Raw genomic sequence first — 21,186 nt, 5'->3', positions numbered from 1 at the left:
TAAGAAAACGCATGTGCAGGAAAAACGCAAAACATGAAACGCACAGAAACCACACGGCAAACTCACTAAAAACGCACAAACGCATATGCAGCAAAACGCAACCTTTACCTCCTAGTGTGTTCCCAGCCTGAATTTTTCAGCTCTTTGGATAGATTTTCAAGAGTCAAGCAATCAGAAGCAAATCACTGCTAAATGCACAGAACATTTTGTTTCCTGATCAATTTAATTACAAAATGAAATCCATTGTTCTTTTGACTAATCAAATTGTATAGTGTATGAACACCTTAAAAAGTACTTGAGTCGAAGCTCAGGTACTAAATTAGATAGTTACCTAAAGGGAGGGAAGCCTCAGGATCCTATTTGAGGCTTCCCTCTCTATGCATTGTCACTAATCATATTGGGGCCGCGCAGCTCTTCTTCCTACAGAGTGGCCGTGCAATAGCCGAACCAGCCGCAGCTCCATGGCACTGCACATGCGCGCACAGCCACGCTTCTGGAGGAAGAGCTGCGCAGCCCCCCTCCGCTTCAGGGAGCTTGAGGTCAGAAAGGGAAGCTTCAATAGGATCCTGAGGCTTCCCTCTCTTATGCTGGGAATACACGGTAGGATCCTTCCTTATCAATCGAGCCGCTGATAGCTCGATTGATAATTTCCGACAGGTCCAATGACCCACCGGATCGATTCCCCGCTCAATCCCCGCGGGCGGACAATAGCGGGGAATCGAGCGGAAGATAAGGGGCGCCGGCGGGTACGTGGCGGGAGTCGATCCGGCAGCTAATCGAGCCACCGGGTCGACTCGTGTATGCCCAGAATCAAGCCTTGTTCACATCATAAATTTCAATTGCTGACATCAGCATTTTGCGATTTTGTGTGCGATTTACATTTTTTTTTTAGTGCCTACCTGCGCGTTAGGAATTTTTTGTAAAGCGCTTTTGCAGAGCGATTTTTTTTTTTCCCTTCATGACGTGAGTCAGAAAGTGAAATCTTTCACCTGGGAATGAATAAATATAATGTATTTATTCATGAAAGCGCTGGGGAAATCGCTATACAAAGGGCTTTTTCAAGCGCTTTGCCTTCCATTGAAGAAAATTGCCCCGAAAATTGTACAGGCAGCACTTTGGTGAGCGGATCGGATGGAACCGCTCAGATGTGAACACTCTCATAGGGAATCATTGCACAAGCGCTTTTAGGGCGATTTTAAAAATTGCCGGCGCATAAAAAAAAAACCCGAAAAGCCCCCTTAGTGTGAACAAGCCCTTATGGTAACTATCTGATTTTGATCCCGAGCTTCGGCTTGGGATCACTTTAAAGCAGGCATGTACAAAGTGCGGCCCACTGAGCCCTTTTTAGTGGCCCCAAAGCTCTCTACAGATGGTATTTCTATGCAGGCTGTAGCTGCAGTGCCACATGCTGGGGCCACCTTGTGTCACCACCTTGCCTCCCTCTTTGTCCATCTGTAAGTTATCAGCCAACATTGTGGTAGCAGACACTGCTTAACAGCTACCACTGTGCTAACTTCACACGGCATGTGGGTTATTTCCATAGAAATGTTTTGACAAAATGACACAGGCATAGTGTACCTAACGACAATCGTCAGAAACTGTGTTTAATTTTGATAGTTTGGCCCTCTAGCACTATCAAGAATGGCGATGTGGCACTTGGCCTAAAAAGTTTGGACACCCCTGCCTCAAAGGGAACCTGAAGTGAGAGGAATACGGAGGCTGCCATCCAGTGGTATAGCTAGAGATTATGGGGCCCCATAGCAAAACCTTCATGGGGCCCTGGGGCCCTCAGTGTTAGGCACTCTTTAGCTATACCACCTGCCCCTACCCTATGGTTATGAGTTAATTTGCAATATGCATTCTCATGCAATCTACACTGCATATAGTCCATGGCCATGGGCACTGATAGAGGGTGGAGGGAAACAAGAAAGTTAATAGTGAATACTTCCAAGTCCCACCTGGGCCCCCTTACGTTCCAGGGCCCCATAGCAGCTGCTATGGCTATTGCTACGCCCCTGCTGCCATCTTCATTCTGTAATAAACCATGCCAGTTGCCTGACTTCTCTGCTGAGCCTTTAATACTTACAGCTACTGGCCCAGATTGAGGCCAGAAACCCACTAGGAGCGTTTTTCTGAGTGATTTGTGATTTGAAAAGCTCTTGCTAATGTAATGCTATGGGTGTGATCCCACTTGAGCGATGTGATTTTATAAAAATTCCCCCATAGCATTGCATTAGCAAGAGCTTTCCAAATTACTAGTGCTTAGAAAGCGCTCCTAGTGGGTTTCTGGCTTGAGCATGCAGATCAGATGCATTGACTCTGGTCTGCCTCCCCAGTCCCCTGGCTGCTTGCTTTTTGCTGGTGTTTGACCCTGAAACAACTAAAGCCTAAATCCTACCAACCATGACAGCTGGTAACTGGCAACGTTTATCAGGGAATGACGATGGTTCCCTTTATGTTTCTAAGTTGCGCACTGTTCTCCCCCAAATGGTGGAGAAGCCCATACATAAAACTCTATGCAGTTTTTACAAGTTCATTTATGTGAATGAAATTCCTTTTTATACTATTAAATCATTTTACAATATTATGCTATGAGAGGTTTTTATTTTAGGTTACCACTTTGGCCATGAATGGGATATATAATGGGAAGGTGGAATAGGGAGTGGATTGTATCTGATCGTGGAGGTCGGGGGGTGACCTGGGAATATTCCAAAAGTGCTCCTAGACCAGGCATGGGCAAACTTGGCCCTCCAGCTGTTAAGGAACTTCAAGTCCCACAATGCATTTGCCTTTATGAGTCATGACTGTGTCTGTAAGAATCCTGCAATGCATTGTGGGACTTGTAGTTCCTTAACAGCTGGGGGGAGTCAAGTTTGCCCATGCCTGTCCTACACCCTGGTGGTCATCGCATCTGGTCAGCGGCTTCTGATTGGGTGTGGTGGACGTGTACTGTGATATGCAAGAAGAGGGACCTTGAAATATCTGCAGAGGAGGAAAAGGACTTCATGTGGAATTTGTGGGACTTTATTGCTATTACACAGGAATTTGAGTGGCACTTGTACTGAGAAGGGATGATCAATGGTATGCAAATACATCTGACTTTATGCAAATTTATGTACATTTTTATGCAAATATATGCAGCTTGAAATTGGACCAATCAATTTAAACCTGGGTGGGGCCTGATTATTTTCAAGCTGCATATATTTGCATACAAATTTTCACAAATTTGCATAAACTAGTATTTTCATATCATTGATAATCGCTAGTACTGAGTACTGAACTGTTCAAATTGAACAATATAAGTAATTCCACCCCTGTTGACATTTAGAAATGATTCGTAATCAATTTTTATAGAAAAGTGCAACATGCTCTGTTTTTTTTCACACAAAAAAGGGAAAAAATAAGAAATAGTAAAACAAGAAGTGGACAGTTAACTGCCTAGCTTATGCAAAGCTTTGACGAGGTAATTAGACTGATTCACTAGTTAACAATTGAAGGCTAGAGATTATTTCAGCAGTAAATTGTAAAACGTTAAACATTTGGCATACCTGTGTCATGATGATGTGCGCTCACAAGTATTGCAGTCACCCTATAAGTATCTGTACTTCCTGTAATCGCCTCCTTTATTTGCATGGTTCTGAAAATAAAATAGGTTCTGTCCTGAGGTATAGTTTGTCTCTGCTAGAATCTAACCCACTTCTCTGCTATGAAATAATTCATCATGTATGTACACTAACCTCACTAGGATTGTTGTATTCACAAGATGCATCTGGGGTCCTATAGTGGATGGATAGTAGAATGTTAAGGGCTCTGACACAGGAGACCAGGGTTTAAATCTTGGCCCTTCCTGTTAAGTAAGCCAGCACCTATTCCGTGAGGAGACCTTGGGCAAGACTCCCTAACACCGCCACGGCCTACTGAGCGTGCCCTAGTGGCTGCAGCTCTGGCGCTTAGAGTCAGCCAGGAGAAAAGCGCAATATAAATGTCCTGTGTCTTGTTTATAGCAGGTGTTTTGGTAGCCTTCCACTTTTAAGTGACCCTGTAGGAAGAGAAATATGGAGGCTGCAAAATCTTTCCAATTAATACAGATTTCCTGGTTCTCCACTAATATTTTGGCTTCACTAATGTCTGATTCACATACCTGAAACAAGCATTCATCTAGTGTAATTGGACTGTAGTCAGAGCACCTGGCCTGTATGCTTGTTCTGGGGCAGTAGTTTGAAGTGCTGTAGGCAGAGGATCTGGCCTGTATGCTTGTTCTGGGGCAGTAGTTTGAAGTGCTGTAGGCAGAGGATCTGCATGGCAATCTGAATTCGTTTAAAGAAAATAGATATGACCATGACCATATCCCTCTTACTCCATCTCACAAATATTCAATGGTGGTGTGACCAAGGATGGAGCTATAGCCCGATGATGGCCTGCCTCTCCCCCCTCCAGTCTGAATAGCAGAGCACTTATACCATATACCTACTCCAGCGCCAGGTCCTCTCTTCTTCCTCACTGCAGCCATTCAGCATGCAGAAGAGTCTATCTGTATGCTCCTGATGTCACATGACATGCATTGGGAGACTGTGGAGAGACACTGCTGTACCGGCTGCAGTGAAGAGAAGAGGACCCGATGCTGGAATAGGTATATGTGCTTCACTGTGCTGCTATTCAGATGGGAGGGAGAGAGGCTGACCTCCACTTACTGAGGGGCAGATGTATTTATACAAGGTAGCACAGAGGGGATTACTGTGAGGGTGGTTGAAGGGTCGGATTTTTTTTTTATACTGGTCACACAAACAAACAAGTGCTTCACCTGTTATGATTCTATTTTCAGGATTTGAACACAAGATCACAGTACAAGCATCTCCAACACTGGACAAGTGCAAAGGCCAGGGGTCCAGCAGCTACAGCCCCCCAGGAAGCCCTCTGATCATCCCCAGACTCCGCGCCATCCGATGTGAGTTTATATGAGGAGTGTAGGGAAATATCTGAGCATCACACTCACCGACACGCTGTCCTTCCTGTGTTTAAAGCTGACCACACACCATACCACCTGGATGGTATAACATTATTCACTCCTGCAATACCATGATCAGTTTGAAGGTCTATGTGAGGAATGTGTTCCAGGTATGGTGTATGGTCAGCTTAGTTCCAGGTATAGTGTATGGTCAGCTTAGCTCCAGGTATGGTGTATGGTCAGCATAGTTCCAGGTATGGTGTATAGTCAGCTTAGTTCCAGGTATGGTGTATGGTCAGCTTAGTTCCAGGTATGGTGTATGGTCAGCTTAGTTCCAGGTATGGTGTATCATCAGCTTAGTTCCAGGTATGGTGCATTGGTCAGCTTAGTTCCAGGTATGGTGTATGGTCAGCTTAGTTCCAGGTATGGTGTATGGTCAGCTTAGTTCCAGGTATGGTGTATGGTCAGCTTAGTTCCAGGTATGGTGTATGGTCAGCTTAGTTCCAGGTATGGTGTATCATCAGCTTAGTTCCAGGTATGGTGTATGGTCAGCTTAGTTCCAGGTATAGTGTATGGTCAGCTTAGCTCCAGGTATGGTGTATGGTCAGCTTAGCTCCAGGTATGGTGTATGGTCAGCTTAGTTCCAGGTATGGTGTATGGTCAGCTTAGTTCCAGGTATGGTGTATGGTCAGCTTAGTTCCAGGTATAGTGTATGGTCAGCTTAGCTCCAGGTATGGTGTATGGTCAGCTTAGTTCCAGGTATGGTGTATGGTCAGCTTAGCTCCAGGTATGGTGTATGGTCAGCTTAGCTCCAGGTATGGTGCATTGGTCAGCTTAGTTCCAGGTATGGTGTATGGTCAGCTTAGTTCCAGGTATGGTGTATGGTCAGCTTAGCTCCAGGTATGGTGTATGGTCAGCTTAGTTCCAGGTATGGTGTATGGTCAGCTTAGCTCCAGGTATGGTGTATGGTCAGCTTAGCTCCAGGTATGGTGCATTGGTCAGCTTAGTTCCAGGTATGGTGTATGGTCAGCTTAGTTCCAGGTATGGTGTATGGTTAGCTTAGTTCCAGGTATGGTGTATGGTCAGCTTAGTTCCAGGTATGGTGTATGGTCAGCATAGTTCCAGGTATGGTGAATGGTCAGCTTAGTTCCAGGTATGGTGTATGGTCAGCTTAGTTCCAGGTATGGTGTATGGTCAGCTTAGCTCCAGGTATGGTGCATGGTCAGCTTAGTTCCAGGTATGGTGTATGGTCAGCTTAGTTCCAGGTATAGTGTATGGTCAGCTTAGCTCCAGGTATGGTGTATGGTCAGCTTAGTTCCAGGTATGGTGTATGGTCAGCTTAGCTCCTGGTATGGTGTATGGTCAGCTTAGCTCCAGGTATGGTGTATGGTCAGCTTAGTTCCAGGTATGGTGTATGGTCAGCTTAGCTCCAGGTATGGTGTATGGTCAGCTTAGCTCCAGGTATGGTGCATTGGTCAGCTTAGTTCCAGGTATGGTGTATGGTCAGCTTAGTTCCAGGTATGGTGTATGGTCAGCTTAGCTCCAGGTATGGTGTATGGTCAGCTTAGTTCCAGGTATGGTGTATGGTCAGCTTAGTTCCAGGTATGGTGTATGGTCAGCTTAGTTCCAGGTATAGTGTATGGTCAGCTTAGCTTCTGGTATGGTGTATGGTCAGCTTAGTTCCAGGTATGGTGTATGGTCAGCTTAGCTCCAGGTATGGTGTATGGTCAGCTTAGTTCCAGGTATGGTGTATGGTCAGCTTAGCTCCAGGTATGGTGTATGGTCAGCTTAGCTCCAGGTATGGTGTATGGTCAGCTTAGTTCCAGGTATGGTGTATGGTCAGCTTAGCTCCAGGTATGGTGTATGGTCAGCTTAGTTCCAGGTATGGTGTATAGTCAGCTTAGCTCCAGGTATGGTGTATGGTCAGCTTACTTCCAGGTATGGTGTATGGTCAGCTTAGCTCCAGGTATGGTGTATGGTCAGCTTAGTTCCAGGTATGGTGTATGGTCAGCTTAGTTCCAGGTATGGTGTATGGTCAGCTTAGTTCCAGGTATGGTGTATGGTCAGCTTAGCTCCAGGTATGGTGTATGGTCAGCTTAGCTCCAGGTATGGTGTATGGTCAGCTTAGTTCCAGGTATGGTGTATGGTCAGCTTAGCTCCAGGTATGGTGTATGGTCAGCTTAGCTCCAGGTATGGTGCATTGGTCAGCTTAGTTCCAGGTATGGTGTATGGTCAGCTTAGTTCCAGGTATGGTGTATGGTCAGCTTAGCTCCAGGTATGGTGTATGGTCAGCTTAGTTCCAGGTATGGTGTATGGTCAGCTTAGCTCCTGGTATGGTGTATGGTCAGCTTAGCTCCAGGTATGGTGTATGGTCAGCTTAGTTCCAGGTATGGTGTATGGTCAGCTTAGCTCCAGGTATGGTGTATGGTCAGCTTAGCTCCAGGTATGGTGCATTGGTCAGCTTAGTTCCAGGTATGGTGTATGGTCAGCTTAGTTCCAGGTATGGTGTATGGTCAGCTTAGCTCCAGGTATGGTGTATGGTCAGCTTAGTTCCAGGTATGGTGTATGGTCAGCTTAGTTCCAGGTATGGTGTATGGTCAGCTTAGTTCCAGGTATAGTGTATGGTCAGCTTAGCTTCTGGTATGGTGTATGGTCAGCTTAGTTCCAGGTATGGTGTATGGTCAGCTTAGCTCCAGGTATGGTGTATGGTCAGCTTAGTTCCAGGTATGGTGTATGGTCAGCTTAGCTCCAGGTATGGTGTATGGTCAGCTTAGCTCCAGGTATGGTGTATGGTCAGCTTAGTTCCAGGTATGGTGTATGGTCAGCTTAGCTCCAGGTATGGTGTATGGTCAGCTTAGTTCCAGGTATGGTGTATAGTCAGCTTAGCTCCAGGTATGGTGTATGGTCAGCTTACTTCCAGGTATGGTGTATGGTCAGCTTAGCTCCAGGTATGGTGTATGGTCAGCTTAGTTCCAGGTATGGTGTATGGTCAGCTTAGTTCCAGGTATGGTGTATGGTCAGCTTAGTTCCAGGTATGGTGTATGGTCAGCTTAGCTCCAGGTATGGTGTATGGTCAGCTTAGCTCCAGGTATGGTGTATGGTCAGCTTAGCTCCAGGTATGGTGTATGGTCAGCTTAGTTCCAGGTATGGTGTATGGTCAGCTTAGCTCCAGGTATGGTGTATGGTCAGCTTAGCTCCAGGTATGGTGCATTGGTCAGCTTAGTTCCAGGTATGGTGTATGGTCAGCTTAGTTCCAGGTATGGTGTATGGTTAGCTTAGTTCCAGGTATGGTGTATGGTCAGCTTAGTTCCAGGTATGGTGTATGGTCAGCATAGTTCCAGGTATGGTGAATGGTCAGCTTAGTTCCAGGTATGGTGTATGGTCAGCTTAGTTCCAGGTATGGTGTATGGTCAGCTTAGTTCCAGGTATGGTGTATGGTCAGCTTAGTTCCAGGTATGGTGTATGGTCAGCTTAGCTCCAGGTATGGTGTATGGTCAGCTTAGTTCCAGGTATGGTGTATGGTCAGCTTAGTTCCAGGTATGGTGTATGGTCAGCTTAGTTCCAGGTATGGTGTATGGTCAGCTTAGTTCCAGGTATGGTGTATGGTCAGCTTAGTTCCAGGTATGGTGTATGGTCAGCTTAGTTCCAGGTATGGTGTATGGTCAGCTTAGTTCCAGGTATGGTGTATGGTCAGCTTAGTTCCAGGTATGGTGTATGGTCCGCTTAGTTCCAGGTATGGTGAGCTTAGTTCCAGGTATGATGTATAGTCAGCTTAGTTCCAGGTATAGTGTATGGTCAGCTTAGTTCCAGGTATGGTGTATGGTCAGCATAGTTCCAGGTATGGTGTATGGTCAGCATAGTTCCAGGTATGGTGTATGGTCAGCTTAGTTCCAGGTATGGTGTATGGTCAGCATAGTTCCAGGTATGGTGTATGGTCAGCATAGTTCCAGGTATGGTGTATGGTCAGCATAGTTCCAGGTATGGTGTATGGTCCGCTTAGTTCCAGGTATGGTGTATGGTCAGCTTAGTTCCAGGTATGTTGTATGGTCAGCTTAGTTCCAGGTATGTTGTATGGTCAGCTTAGTTCCAGGTATGGTGTATGGTCAGCATAGTTCCAGGTATGGTGTATGGTCAGCTTAGTTCCAGGTATGGTGTATGGTCAGCTTAGTTCCAGGTATGGTGTATGGTCAGCATAATTCCAGGTATGGTGTATGGTCAGCTTAGTTCCAGGTATGGTGTATGGTCAGCTTAGTTCCAGGTAGGGTGTATGGTCAGCTTAGTCCCAGGTATGGTGTATGGTCAGCTTAGTTCCAGGTATGGTGTATGGTCAGCTTAGTTCCAGGTATGGTGTATGGTCAGCTTAATTCCAGGTATGGCGTATGGTCCGCTTAGTTCCAGGTATGGTGAGCTTAGTTCCAGGTATGGTGTATGGTCTGCTTAGTTCCAGGTATGGTGTATGGTCCGCTTAGTTCCAGGTATGGTGAGCTTAGTTCCAGGTATGGTGTATGGTCAGCTTAGTTCCAGGTATGGTGTATGGTCAGCTTAGCTCCAGGTATGGTGCATGGTCAGCTTAGTTCCAGGTATGGTGTATGGTCAGCTTAGTTCCAGGTATAGTGTATGGTCAGCTTAGCTCCAGGTATGGTGTATGGTCAGCTTAGTTCCAGGTATGGTGTATGGTCAGCTTAGCTCCTGGTATGGTGTATGGTCAGCTTAGTTCCAGGTATGGTGTATGGTCAGCTTAGTTCCAGGTATGGTGTATGGTCAGCTTAGTTCCAGGTATAGTGTATGGTCAGCTTAGCTTCTGGTATGGTGTATGGTCAGCTTAGTTCCAGGTATGGTGTATGGTCAGCTTAGCTCCAGGTATGGTGTATGGTCAGCTTAGCTCCAGGTATGGTGCATTGGTCAGCTTAGTTCCAGGTATGGTGTATGGTCAGCTTAGTTCCGGGTATGGTGTATGGTCAGCTTAGCTCCAGGTATGGTGTATGGTCAGCTTAGTTCCAGGTATGGTGTATGGTCAGCTTAGTTCCAGGTATGGTGTATGGTCAGCTTAGTTCCAGGTATAGTGTATGGTCAGCTTAGCTTCTGGTATGGTGTATGGTCAGCTTAGTTCCAGGTATGGTGTATGGTCAGCTTAGCTCCAGGTATGGTGTATGGTCAGCTTAGTTCCAGGTATGGTGTATGGTCAGCTTAGCTCCAGGTATGGTGTATGGTCAGCTTAGCTCCAGGTATGGTGTATGGTCAGCTTAGCTCCAGGTATGGTGTATGGTTAGCTTAGTTCCAGGTATGGTGTATGGTCAGCTTAGTTCCAGGTATGGTGTATGGTCAGCATAGTTCCAGGTATGGTGAATGGTCAGCTTAGTTCCAGGTATGGTGTATGGTCAGCTTAGTTCCAGGTATGGTGTATGGTCAGCTTAGTTCCAGGTATGGTGTATGGTCAGCTTAGTTCCAGGTATGGTGTATGGTCAGCTTAGCTCCAGGTATGGTGTATGGTCAGCTTAGTTCCAGGTATGGTGTATGGTCAGCTTAGTTCCAGGTATGGTGTATGGTTAGCTTAGTTCCAGGTATGGTGTATGGTCAGCTTAGTTCCAGGTATGGTGTATGGTCAGCTTAGTTCCAGGTATGGTGTATGGTCAGCTTAGTTCCAGGTATGGTGTATGGTCAGCTTAGTTCCAGGTATGGTGTATGGTCAGCTTAGTTCCAGGTATGGTGTATGGTCCGCTTAGTTCCAGGTATGGTGAGCTTAGTTCCAGGTATGATGTATAGTCAGCTTAGTTCCAGGTATAGTGTATGGTCAGCTTAGTTCCAGGTATGGTGTATGGTCAGCATAGTTCCAGGTATGGTGTATGGTCAGCATAGTTCCAGGTATGGTGTATGGTCAGCTTAGTTCCAGGTATGGTGTATGGTCAGCATAGTTCCAGGTATGGTGTATGGTCAGCATAGTTCCAGGTATGGTGTATGGTCAGCATAGTTCCAGGTATGGTGTATGGTCAGCTTAGTTCCAGGTATGGTGTATGGTCCGCTTAGTTCCAGGTATGGTGTATGGTCAGCTTAGTTCCAGGTATGTTGTATGGTCAGCTTAGTTCCAGGTATGTTGTATGGTCAGCTTAGTTCCAGGTATGGTGTATGGTCAGCATAGTTCCAGGTATGGTGTATGGTCAGCTTAGATCCAGGTATGGTGTATGGTCAGCTTAGTTCCAGGTATGGTGTATGGTCAGCATAATTCCAGGTATGGTGTATGGTCAGCTTAGTTCCAGGTATGGTGTATGGTCAGCTTAGTTCCAGGTAGGGTGTATGGTCAGCTTAGTCCCAGGTATGGTGTATGGTCAGCTTAGTTCCAGGTATGGTGTATGGTCAGCTTAGTTCCAGGTATGGTGTATGGTCAGCTTAATTCCAGGTATGGCGTATGGTCCGCTTAGTTCCAGGTATGGTGAGCTTAGTTCCAGGTATGGTGTATGGTCTGCTTAGTTCCAGGTATGGTGTATGGTCCGCTTAGTTCCAGGTATGGTGAGCTTAGTTCCAGGTATGGTGTATGGTCAGCTTAGTTCCAGGTATGGTGTATGGTCAGCTTAGCTCCAGGTATGGTGCATGGTCAGCTTAGTTCCAGGTATGGTGTATGGTCAGCTTAGTTCCAGGTATAGTGTATGGTCAGCTTAGCTCCAGGTATGGTGTATGGTCAGCTTAGTTCCAGGTATGGTGTATGGTCAGCTTAGCTCCTGGTATGGTGTATGGTCAGCTTAGTTCCAGGTATGGTGTATGGTCAGCTTAGTTCCAGGTATGGTCAGCTTAGCTCCAGGTATGGTGTATGGTCAGCTTAGCTCCAGGTATGGTGCATTGGTCAGCTTAGTTCCAGGTATGGTGTATGGTCAGCTTAGTTCCAGGTATGGTGTATGGTCAGCTTAGCTCCAGGTATGGTGTATGGTCAGCTTAGTTCCAGGTATGGTGTATGGTCAGCTTAGTTCCAGGTATGGTGTATGGTCAGCTTAGTTCCAGGTATAGTGTATGGTCAGCTTAGCTTCTGGTATGGTGTATGGTCAGCTTAGTTCCAGGTATGGTGTATGGTCAGCTTAGCTCCAGGTATGGTGTATGGTCAGCTTAGTTCCAGGTATGGTGTATGGTCAGCTTAGCTCCAGGTATGGTGTATGGTCAGCTTAGCTCCAGGTATGGTGTATGGTCAGCTTAGCTCCAGGTATGGTGTATGGTCAGCTTAGTTCCAGGTATGGTGTATGGTCAGCTTAGCTCCAGGTATGGTGTATGGTCAGCTTAGTTCCAGGTATGGTGTATGGTCAGCTTAGCTCCAGGTATGGTGTATGGTCAGCTTAGTTCCAGGTATGGTGTATGGTCAGCTTAGCTCCAGGTATGGTGTATGGTCAGCTTAGTTCCAGGTATGGTGTATGGTCAGCTTAGTTCCAGGTATGGTGTATGGTCAGCTTAGTTCCAGGTATGGTGTATGGTCAGCTTAGCTCCAGGTATGGTGTATGGTCAGCTTAGCTCCAGGTATGGTGTATGGTCAGCTTAGCTCCAGGTATGGTGTATGGTCAGCTTAGTTCCAGGTATGGTGTATGGTCAGCTTAGCTCCAGGTATGGTGTATGGTCAGCTTAGCTCCAGGTATGGTGCATTGGTCAGCTTAGTTCCAGGTATGGTGTATGGTCAGCTTAGTTCCAGGTATGGTGTATGGTTAGCTTAGTTCCAGGTATGGTGTATGGTCAGCTTAGTTCCAGGTATGGTGTATGGTCAGCATAGTTCCAGGTATGGTGAATGGTCAGCTTAGTTCCAGGTATGGTGTATGGTCAGCTTAGTTCCAGGTATGGTGTATGGTCAGCTTAGTTCCAGGTATGGTGTATGGTCAGCTTAGTTCCAGGTATGGTGTATGGTCAGCTTAGCTCCAGGTATGGTGTATGGTCAGCTTAGTTCCAGGTATGGTGTATGGTCAGCTTAGTTCCAGGTATGGTGTATGGTTAGCTTAGTTCCAGGTATGGTGTATGGTCAGCATAGTTCCAGGTATGGTGTATGGTCAGCTTAGTTCCAGGTATGGTGTATGGTCAGCTTAGTTCCAGGTATGGTGTATGGTCAGCTTAGTTCCAGGTATGGTGTATGGTCAGCTTAGTTCCAGGTATGGTGTATGGTCAGCTTAGTTCCAGGTATGGTGTATGGTCCGCTTAGTTCCAGGTATGGTGAGCTTAGTTCCAGGTATGATGTATAGTCAGCTTAGTTCCAGGTATAGTGTATGGTCAGCTTAGTTCCAGGTATGGTGTATGGTCAGCTTAGTTCCAGGTATGGTGTATGGTCAGCTTAGTTCCAGGTATGGTGTATGGTCAGCATAGTTCCAGGTATGGTGTATGGTCAGCATAGTTCCAGGTATGGTGTATGGTCAGCTTAGTTCCAGGTATGGTGTATGGTCAGCATAGTTCCAGGTATGGTGTATGGTCAGCATAGTTCCAGGTATGGTGTATGGTCAGCTTAGTTCCAGGTATGGTGTATGGTCCGCTTAGTTCCAGGTATGGTGTATGGTCAGCTTAGTTCCAGGTATGTTGTATGGTCAGCTTAGTTCCAGGTATGTTGTATGGTCAGCTTAGTTCCAGGTATGGTGTATGGTCAGCATAGTTCCAGGTATGGTGTATGGTCAGCTTAGTTCCAGGTATGGTGTATGGTCAGCTTAGTTCCAGGTATGGTGTATGGTCAGCTTAGTTCCAGGTATGGTGTATGGTCAGCTTAGTTCCAGGTAGGGTGTATGGTCAGCTTAGTCCCAGGTATGGTGTATGGTCAGCTTAGTTCCAGGTATGGTGTATGGTCAGCTTAGTTCCAGGTATGGTGTATGGTCAGCTTAATTCCAGGTATGGCGTATGGTCCGCTTAGTTCCAGGTATGGTGAGCTTAGTTCCAGGTATGGTGTATGGTCTGCTTAGTTCCAGGTATGGTGTATGGTCCGCTTAGTTCCAGGTATGGTGAGCTTAGTTCCAGGTATGGTGTATGGTCAGCTGAGTTCCAGGTATGGTGTATGGTCAGCTTAGTTCCAGGTATGGTGAATGGTCAGCTTAGTTCCAGGTATGGTGTATGGTCAGCATAGTTCCAGGTATGGTGTATGGTCAACTTAGTTCCAGGTATGGTGTATGGTCAGCTTAGTTCCAGGTATGGTAAATGGTCAGCTTAGTTCCAGGTATGGTGCATGGTCCGCTTAGTTCCAGGTATGGTGTATGGTCAGCTTAGTTCCAGGTATGGTAAATGGTCAGCTTAGTTCCAGGTATGGTGTATGGTCAGCTTTAGTCTGATGAATGCATTATCCTTAACTTTTGCTATACAGGAAAAATAGATCAATATGAGCAAGAACTTTCAATTTACTAAGGTTCTTCCTTGTGATTTCATAATAAAGAACTTGTAGTGTAGCGGAGAAAGGGGCCAGCGGCAATAAAAGTGTCTAATTTAAGGTGGCCACCCACGATACAATAAAATAATCCGATTTTACAGCAATTCGATAAATATGATCGGATCTTCCGAAAACATCGAAAGCTTTTGTTTTCATTCGACTGAAAAATCAGATCGGATTTCACGGGTTTTTTTTCCTATTTTTATCAATCCGGAATGCTGGAAATTTTTCTTAAAGGGAACCTTAACCGGCGGGGAAAAATAAATTCACTTACCTGGGGGCTTTCCCAAGCCTCCTGCAGCCGTCCTGTGCCCGCGCCGGTCCTTCGGTGCCCTCCGGTCTCCCTCCGCCGCTAAGTTTCGTTTTCGGCCGACCGCCAGTTGTCCTCCGGCAAAGCGTCCTCTTCTTCCGCATTCCCCGTCGTAAAGAGCCGTAAAGCGTGTCCGCATGGCGCCAAACGCGTCATGCGCCAAACGCGTCATGCGGACGCGCTTTACGGCTCTTTACGACGAGGAATACGGAAGAAGAGGACGCTTTGCCGGAGGACGACTGGCGGTCGGCCGAAAACGAAACTTAGCGGCGGAGGGAGACCGGAGGGCACCGAAGGACCGGCGCGGGCACAGGACGGCTGCAGGAAGCTTGGGAAAGCCCCCAGGTAAGTGAATTTATTTTTCCCCGCTGGTTAAGGTTCCCTTTAAATTTTTCTAAAGATTGTATGGTGTGTGTTAGGTTCTCAATTTATAAATATACACACCCTAGCAATTTTATCAGCGTTTCCAATTATTTTTATCGTAATTGGGGAAAAATTGAACATATTTGTGTGTGGTACATTGGTCATATTTTTGAAATGTTACAATCGGTCAGAAAAATTGATTGCAATTCTTGAATTGAACAGATATTTAAAAAATTGTATGGTGTGTGGCCAACTTTAGAATGACATTTTTATCTGAAGAGGCGGACTCTGTGCTGGATCTTTTCCAGCAACAGCACCACCTACCAGCAGCTATCTTTTCTATCCCGGACTATGCAGGAAAAGGCCAGTGTTGGACTTAGTCTGAAATAGAAGCAGAAAGGGTTAATCTTCAGCCATCTCTATCCCGTTTTTGGGATAGAGCATAGAGGGTCTGCATTCTTATGCTACGTACACACATGCGACAACGATCGTTCGTTAAGAACGACGAACGAACTTTTAATTGATGAAAGAACGACCTAAGTAAAGGTAGTTTTAAAATGTGTGTAACGATCTGATCGTTAGAACGAACGTTACATCACAGAAAGCAACTATTGCGCCTGCGCATAAAAATGAGAAGTTCCATGGAGAAATAGTGAAATGCGCATGTCAAGCCTAGTACGAACGATCGTTTCCAACGATGTACTACTTTTGCAAACGATCGTCGTTGGTTAAAATCCGCCGAGACAGAACTTTCTTTTGTAGCGATTTGGCTCGTTCGTCGTTTGCCTTAATAGTCGGTGGTTCGTTTTTTGTAACGATCGTCGTTGGTAAAGATCGGGGAACGATCGTTACAAACGACTATAGTCGCATGTGTGTACGCACCTTTGTTCTATTGCCATCTGCATCCTCATTAGAGATGAATACCGCCACTTGTCACCAGGCAACCAGGGTGGGAAGTCTCTCTAATGGACAAGAAAGCAATAAGAACATGATTGAGCCTTTCCTACAATAATTATAAAAAGTGTGACATCCGTGTACCCATTGAAGCGCTCTCTCCATCAGTCTCTATCGTGTTGATCACTTACAGTGGGGACATACACACAGGCAAAATCCGGTCAGTGGTTCCATAGCTAGCCATACGCTGGTCCCTGATTCCTCTTAAGGTGGCCACACACCATACCATTTTTTAAAATCCCTTTCCATTCAAGATTTACAATCAATTTTTCTGATTGATTGTAACATTTGAAAAATCTGACAAATGTACCACACACATGCGTGTTCAATTTCTCCCCAATACTGTAAAAAAAAGATTGAAAACTCCGAAAAATTGCTTGTGTCTCCACATTAAGCATTTGTCAATATACCACATAACATACAATCTTGCAAAAAAAAAAATTGATGAGAAAGTTCCGCCTCTCCCGATCAATAAAACTAAAACAACCCCAAAACTGAATTCTGATCTGCGTTTTCACTCGAATAAAAAAGAAAAGAAAAAAAAAAAGCTGATTTTTTTCTTTACAAACGATTATTTTTATTGCTGTAAAATCAGGTTATTTTATTGTATCATGTGTGGCCACCTTCAGATCATTATCTGATTAGAGAGGGATCTTTCTGATTAAATCCCTCCACACACTGTACACAGATTGGAAATCTGCACTCAGTGCCTGCCATGTCCCCCCAGGCTATGCAAAGTGTAGCGGCCGCAGAGCTTACACTCACCTGTCCGCCAGCGCTTTTCCCTCATGTCTTCTCTCCACCACCCAGGCTTCTTCCTGTCTCTTCACAGTGCTGTGGCACATGCGTGACCACTAGAGGCCTATAGTATTTGACCTCTAGTGTTAGTCATGTGACACAGCTCCCTGGGAGTGAAGAGTCAGGAAAAAGCCCGGGTGATAGAGAGGAGACACTGGAGGAAGTGTCTGCAGACAAGTGTGAGACACTCCGCTGCTGTCTATCGGGCTGAAATAGAACGGACAGGTGTTACGCTTCAGACCCGCCGTCAATTGATTGAAATCTTCCATTCAGCACGACTGATGGAATCAATCAATTTTGGCCAACAAATTTTGATTGTTCAGTAATCGTTTGCATCATCGCCATCCAGCAGATTCGATCAAATGATTGAATAGGCCAGATATAGCTAAATATCGACTAGCGTAAGGCCAGCCTATTTCTTCCACAGTCTATCCAGATCTGATGACCCAAGAAGATGGATCCCAGCAACGACGAGCGTTCCCCGATCTTCCTGCGGGCGGGCACACAACGGGCATGAATGGGAAGTGAAATGATCGCGGTACTTTGCACGGAATCGCTGGGGATCTTAAAGATCCGATCCACAGTGATGGTCATTATCGTTGCATGCCGCTAAACTTTGTTCGAATAATTACACGATTGTACCCACGTTGCAAGATTGCGGAAACAATAGTTTAAAAAATTGCCGGTAAGTGGAAAAATCCCATAGTGGGTAAGGGCCTTTAGAGATTTCACAGACGTTCAATTAATGCATTGTTGGAGCTTAAGGATTTGTGAATACTGTAGAAGCGATCAGCTCCAGGTGTTCCTTGCTGGAAAGGGAAGTTCTGCAAGCTTTCATCTATCTTTGCTGTTCTTTCCCAGTGACCCCGGTGGACGGAAGTAAGACCTGGGGGCGGAGCTCTGTGCTGAAGAAGGAGGAAGTAGCTTCAACAAAGAAGAAAGGGAGGACATGGGGCCCCAGCTCCACCCAGCCAAAGGAGAGAGTTGGAGGGGAAGAAAGGTGACCAATACAATTCACTCAACATGCTGAATGCTGAATTCATAGAGGGACAGTACTGTGTATAAAACCCATGGCTGCCAGGATGTCACACTCAGTTGCTTTTACCATTAAGGGGAACCTGAGAAATATGTACAATATATCTACGGTTACTTAAATTATTATGGGCAGCTCACCTCATTTATCAAAAAAGTAAAAAAACAAAAAACAAACTTCAAAATGTAAGATCTATTGCTGCAACTAAGCCCTGTGTGGATTTAAAGAGACACTGAAGTCTGAAGTGGAAAAAAAGCATGATATAATGATTTGTATGTGTAGTACAGCTAAGAAATAAAACATTAGTAGCAGAGACATAAGTCTAATATTGTTTGTAGTACAGGAAGAGTTAAGAAACTCCAGATGTTATCTATGCAAAAGAGCCATTGAGCTCCAAGACTTTCAAGAGAGAGCTCTGTCTTCTGAAGCTTATTATCTCAAGTGTCTTGCACTGTATTGTTTTTTCTTCTGCAGAGAACAGTTAAAAAGTTTACTGGCCTGCTCTGTAAAATTATTTAGAATGCTGAGTAGTGTGTAAGCGGCAAATATTAGAGAATGATGCAATGTTATAAAAAAAAAAAAAACAACAACAATATACCGGTAACTGAAAATAAAAATATGAGAATATTCTCTTTGCTACTAATGTTCTAGTAATTATCCATACTGAACAACCAATTCATTATATCATCTTTTTTTTTTTTCGCTTCAGTGTCTCTTTAAAGCTGCTGAATGTCAGTAAAATCTACAGATCGGATTACACCATGAGCTACAAATGCTTTAGGCAGAACATAACTATCAGCTATGGGCTACAATAAGCAAAGATCCTCATGTGGGTGAAATAAAATAATAAAAGGAAACGTATTAGTCAGAAATTCAGCATCAAATAAAAACCTGGCTTGAGTCACATTTACTTATGATCCATAGCGTGAAATACGCCTTTAAAATATAGAGAATTATTATCTTAAAAGATAGAATATTATCATCTGCTAGTGAGCCATAAACATCCTACTCACCTGAAGCAGTTGCTACACTTTTACACTTTTATGTGGTGCCTAACACTAAGGACCGTACAGATCCGCACAGCGGATCGCTCAGAAACAGCCTTATCAGTCTGCAGACAGACTGTACACACGCCGGACTGTCGCTGGAATGCCTGCCCAGTGGGAGGGTCTGACGGACCCGTCGTTCCTACAAATCAAGCGTGTGTACGGGCCTTATGGCTGGCCATACATGATACAACCTTGGTTGTTCAATCTTACCATTTTTATGTAGTATAAAGAGCTTATCAAAACAATATTTTCAAAGTATTTTCCATCTTTTAGCCCTTATGCTACATAGATTTGGTAAATCTGTACAATCAAGATTGTATGGTGCATGGCCACCGTAAAGCCTCATCTACACAGTACAATTTTCGACGGATCTATTAGATCATTTCCAACCGGTCAGATTGGATTGCAATAGATTTTGCAATAGATTTAGATTACCGGTACTTAACAATGTAAAATCTATCGCAAAATTGATCAGAAACAATTTGGACGTCTACACACAATGCAATTTCTTATCAGATCACAGGTTGATCTGATGGAAAATTGTACCGTGTAGATGAAGCTTTAGGCCCCATCTACATCATACAATTTTTTTGTGCGATTCAGTTTGATTCATTGATTTGATTCGATTCAATCCAACATGTCCGATCGGGATTCAATATGATTTGAATCCTGATCGGACATGCTAGATTGAATCGAATCAAATCGCACAAAAAAAAGTGTATGGTGTAGAAGGGGCTTTAGATGTAGTTGTGCTGTCCAAGAGCATGATTTGGTGAAGGACACACATCAAAAGCACAATATCTTCATTTAAGATGCAGGTTGTCTTCTTGCATTTTGCCTGCAGTTTTTTTTTATTTTATTTTTTTTATTTTTTTAAGTCTGACTTGGGTGCTTGTTTCAGTTGACTGATGTGTCACTTGTGAAGCTGTAGGATGAACATGACCACCAGTATTACAGTCATTGAGGGCATCTGCCTGTAATGTAATAACAGCAACCATAATGAGCGTTTGCTCACACATGAGAGCGTGGCTTGATGGGTTGAATCACCAGCTCCTGTGTTAATGTTAGCGTGACTGGTGGGTGTGTGTGGCAAGTAGCCAATCAGCCGTCACATCCCATGGAGACTACTGAACCTTTTTAGGACACGCAGGAAGCAGTGGGAGGTGGGGATTTTTTTTCCTCCTTTCAGAACTTTAACCTGCAGCTGTGGAAGGATGGAATTGTAATTACAACTTGTAGTTGTTTCTTGTTCCGGGAGGCAACTACAGATATATATGATATATATATATATATATATATATATATATACCGTATATTCCTGGGCACTCTAGAAACGAGGATGGAAATTGTGTTAATTTTAGAGTGTGCTTACAATAGTAAGTTGAATGGAAATTTGAAATGAGAAGACCTTTCAAGTACCTGTAATTGCCTATTCTGTTCTCATGATGTATGTTTAGTAATTACCTGCTGTATTTTGTATGAAAAGAAGCTTAAAGTGGTGAATTACATACAAGTGTATGGTGGGATTTGATTGGTCCATTATCAAGCTGCATACATTTGTGTACACAATTAGCATAATCCTCTATCAACTCACAATTATTTATATCTTAATGACTATCCCTAATGGCTAAGTGACGTCATGGGACAATAGTACTCACTCTTCTAGATTTTTTTTTAGAATTTGATATTTTTATATTGTTCAGTTCCTCCGATAGGACATTGTTACCATCTTTGAATCTCTATATTGTTTAGGTCCTCCGATAGGACATTGTTTCCATCGATAAGACATTAACATCTTTGAGTTTCTATATTGTTCAGTTCCTCTGGAAGACATTGTTACCATCTTTGGGTCTGATTATCGTTGAGTTCCCCTGATAGGATATTGTTACCATCTATACGTTCAAGTATTATTTAGTTCCCCCATAGGACATTGTTACCATCTTTGAGTTTCTATACTGTATTGTTCAGTTCCTCTAAAAGACATTGTTACCATCTTTGGGTCTGATTATTGTTACCATCTATACGTTCAAGTATTATTTAGTTTCCCCTATAGGATATTACCATCTTTTAGTTTGAATATTGTACAGTTACTGGACATTGTTACCATCATTGAGTTTGATTATTGTTTAGTTGCTCTGATAGCATCTTGTTACCATCTTTGAGTCTGGTGGTGGCTCAGTTCCATCTGTAGGACATTATTGTTACCATCTTTAAGTAGGAATGTTGTTCAGTTCCTCTGATAGGACATTGTAACTACTGGTATTTTTATGTTTGGATATTGTTCAGTTCCCTTGATAGGTTGTTACCATCTTTGAACTTGATTATTGTTCAGTTCCCTATAGGACATGTTACCATCTATAAGTTCAAGGAAAT

The 21,186-nt window shown here is 44.3% G+C and overlaps 1 protein-coding gene across 2 annotated transcripts in view; it reads left to right on the top strand.

The window, feature by feature from the left end:
- Nucleotides 1–21,186, top strand: part of MAP3K10 (mitogen-activated protein kinase kinase kinase 10) — a 108,254-nt gene that overhangs the window by 70,607 nt on the left and 16,461 nt on the right. For both annotated transcript variants that reach the window (XM_068250819.1, XM_068250818.1), the window contains exons 7-8: nt 4,823–4,945; nt 17,593–17,731. In XM_068250819.1, the coding sequence (XP_068106920.1) occupies nt 4,823–4,945; nt 17,593–17,731 (262 nt within the window). The remainder of the gene's footprint in view (nt 1–4,822; nt 4,946–17,592; nt 17,732–21,186) is intronic.

Source organism: Hyperolius riggenbachi, chromosome 8 (genome assembly GCF_040937935.1).
Source record: "Hyperolius riggenbachi isolate aHypRig1 chromosome 8, aHypRig1.pri, whole genome shotgun sequence".
In the NCBI taxonomy this organism is placed as follows: Eukaryota; Metazoa; Chordata; class Amphibia; order Anura; family Hyperoliidae; genus Hyperolius; species Hyperolius riggenbachi.
The sequence above is the reverse complement of the archived record's forward strand: the minus strand, read 5'-3'. Positions and strand labels throughout refer to the sequence as shown.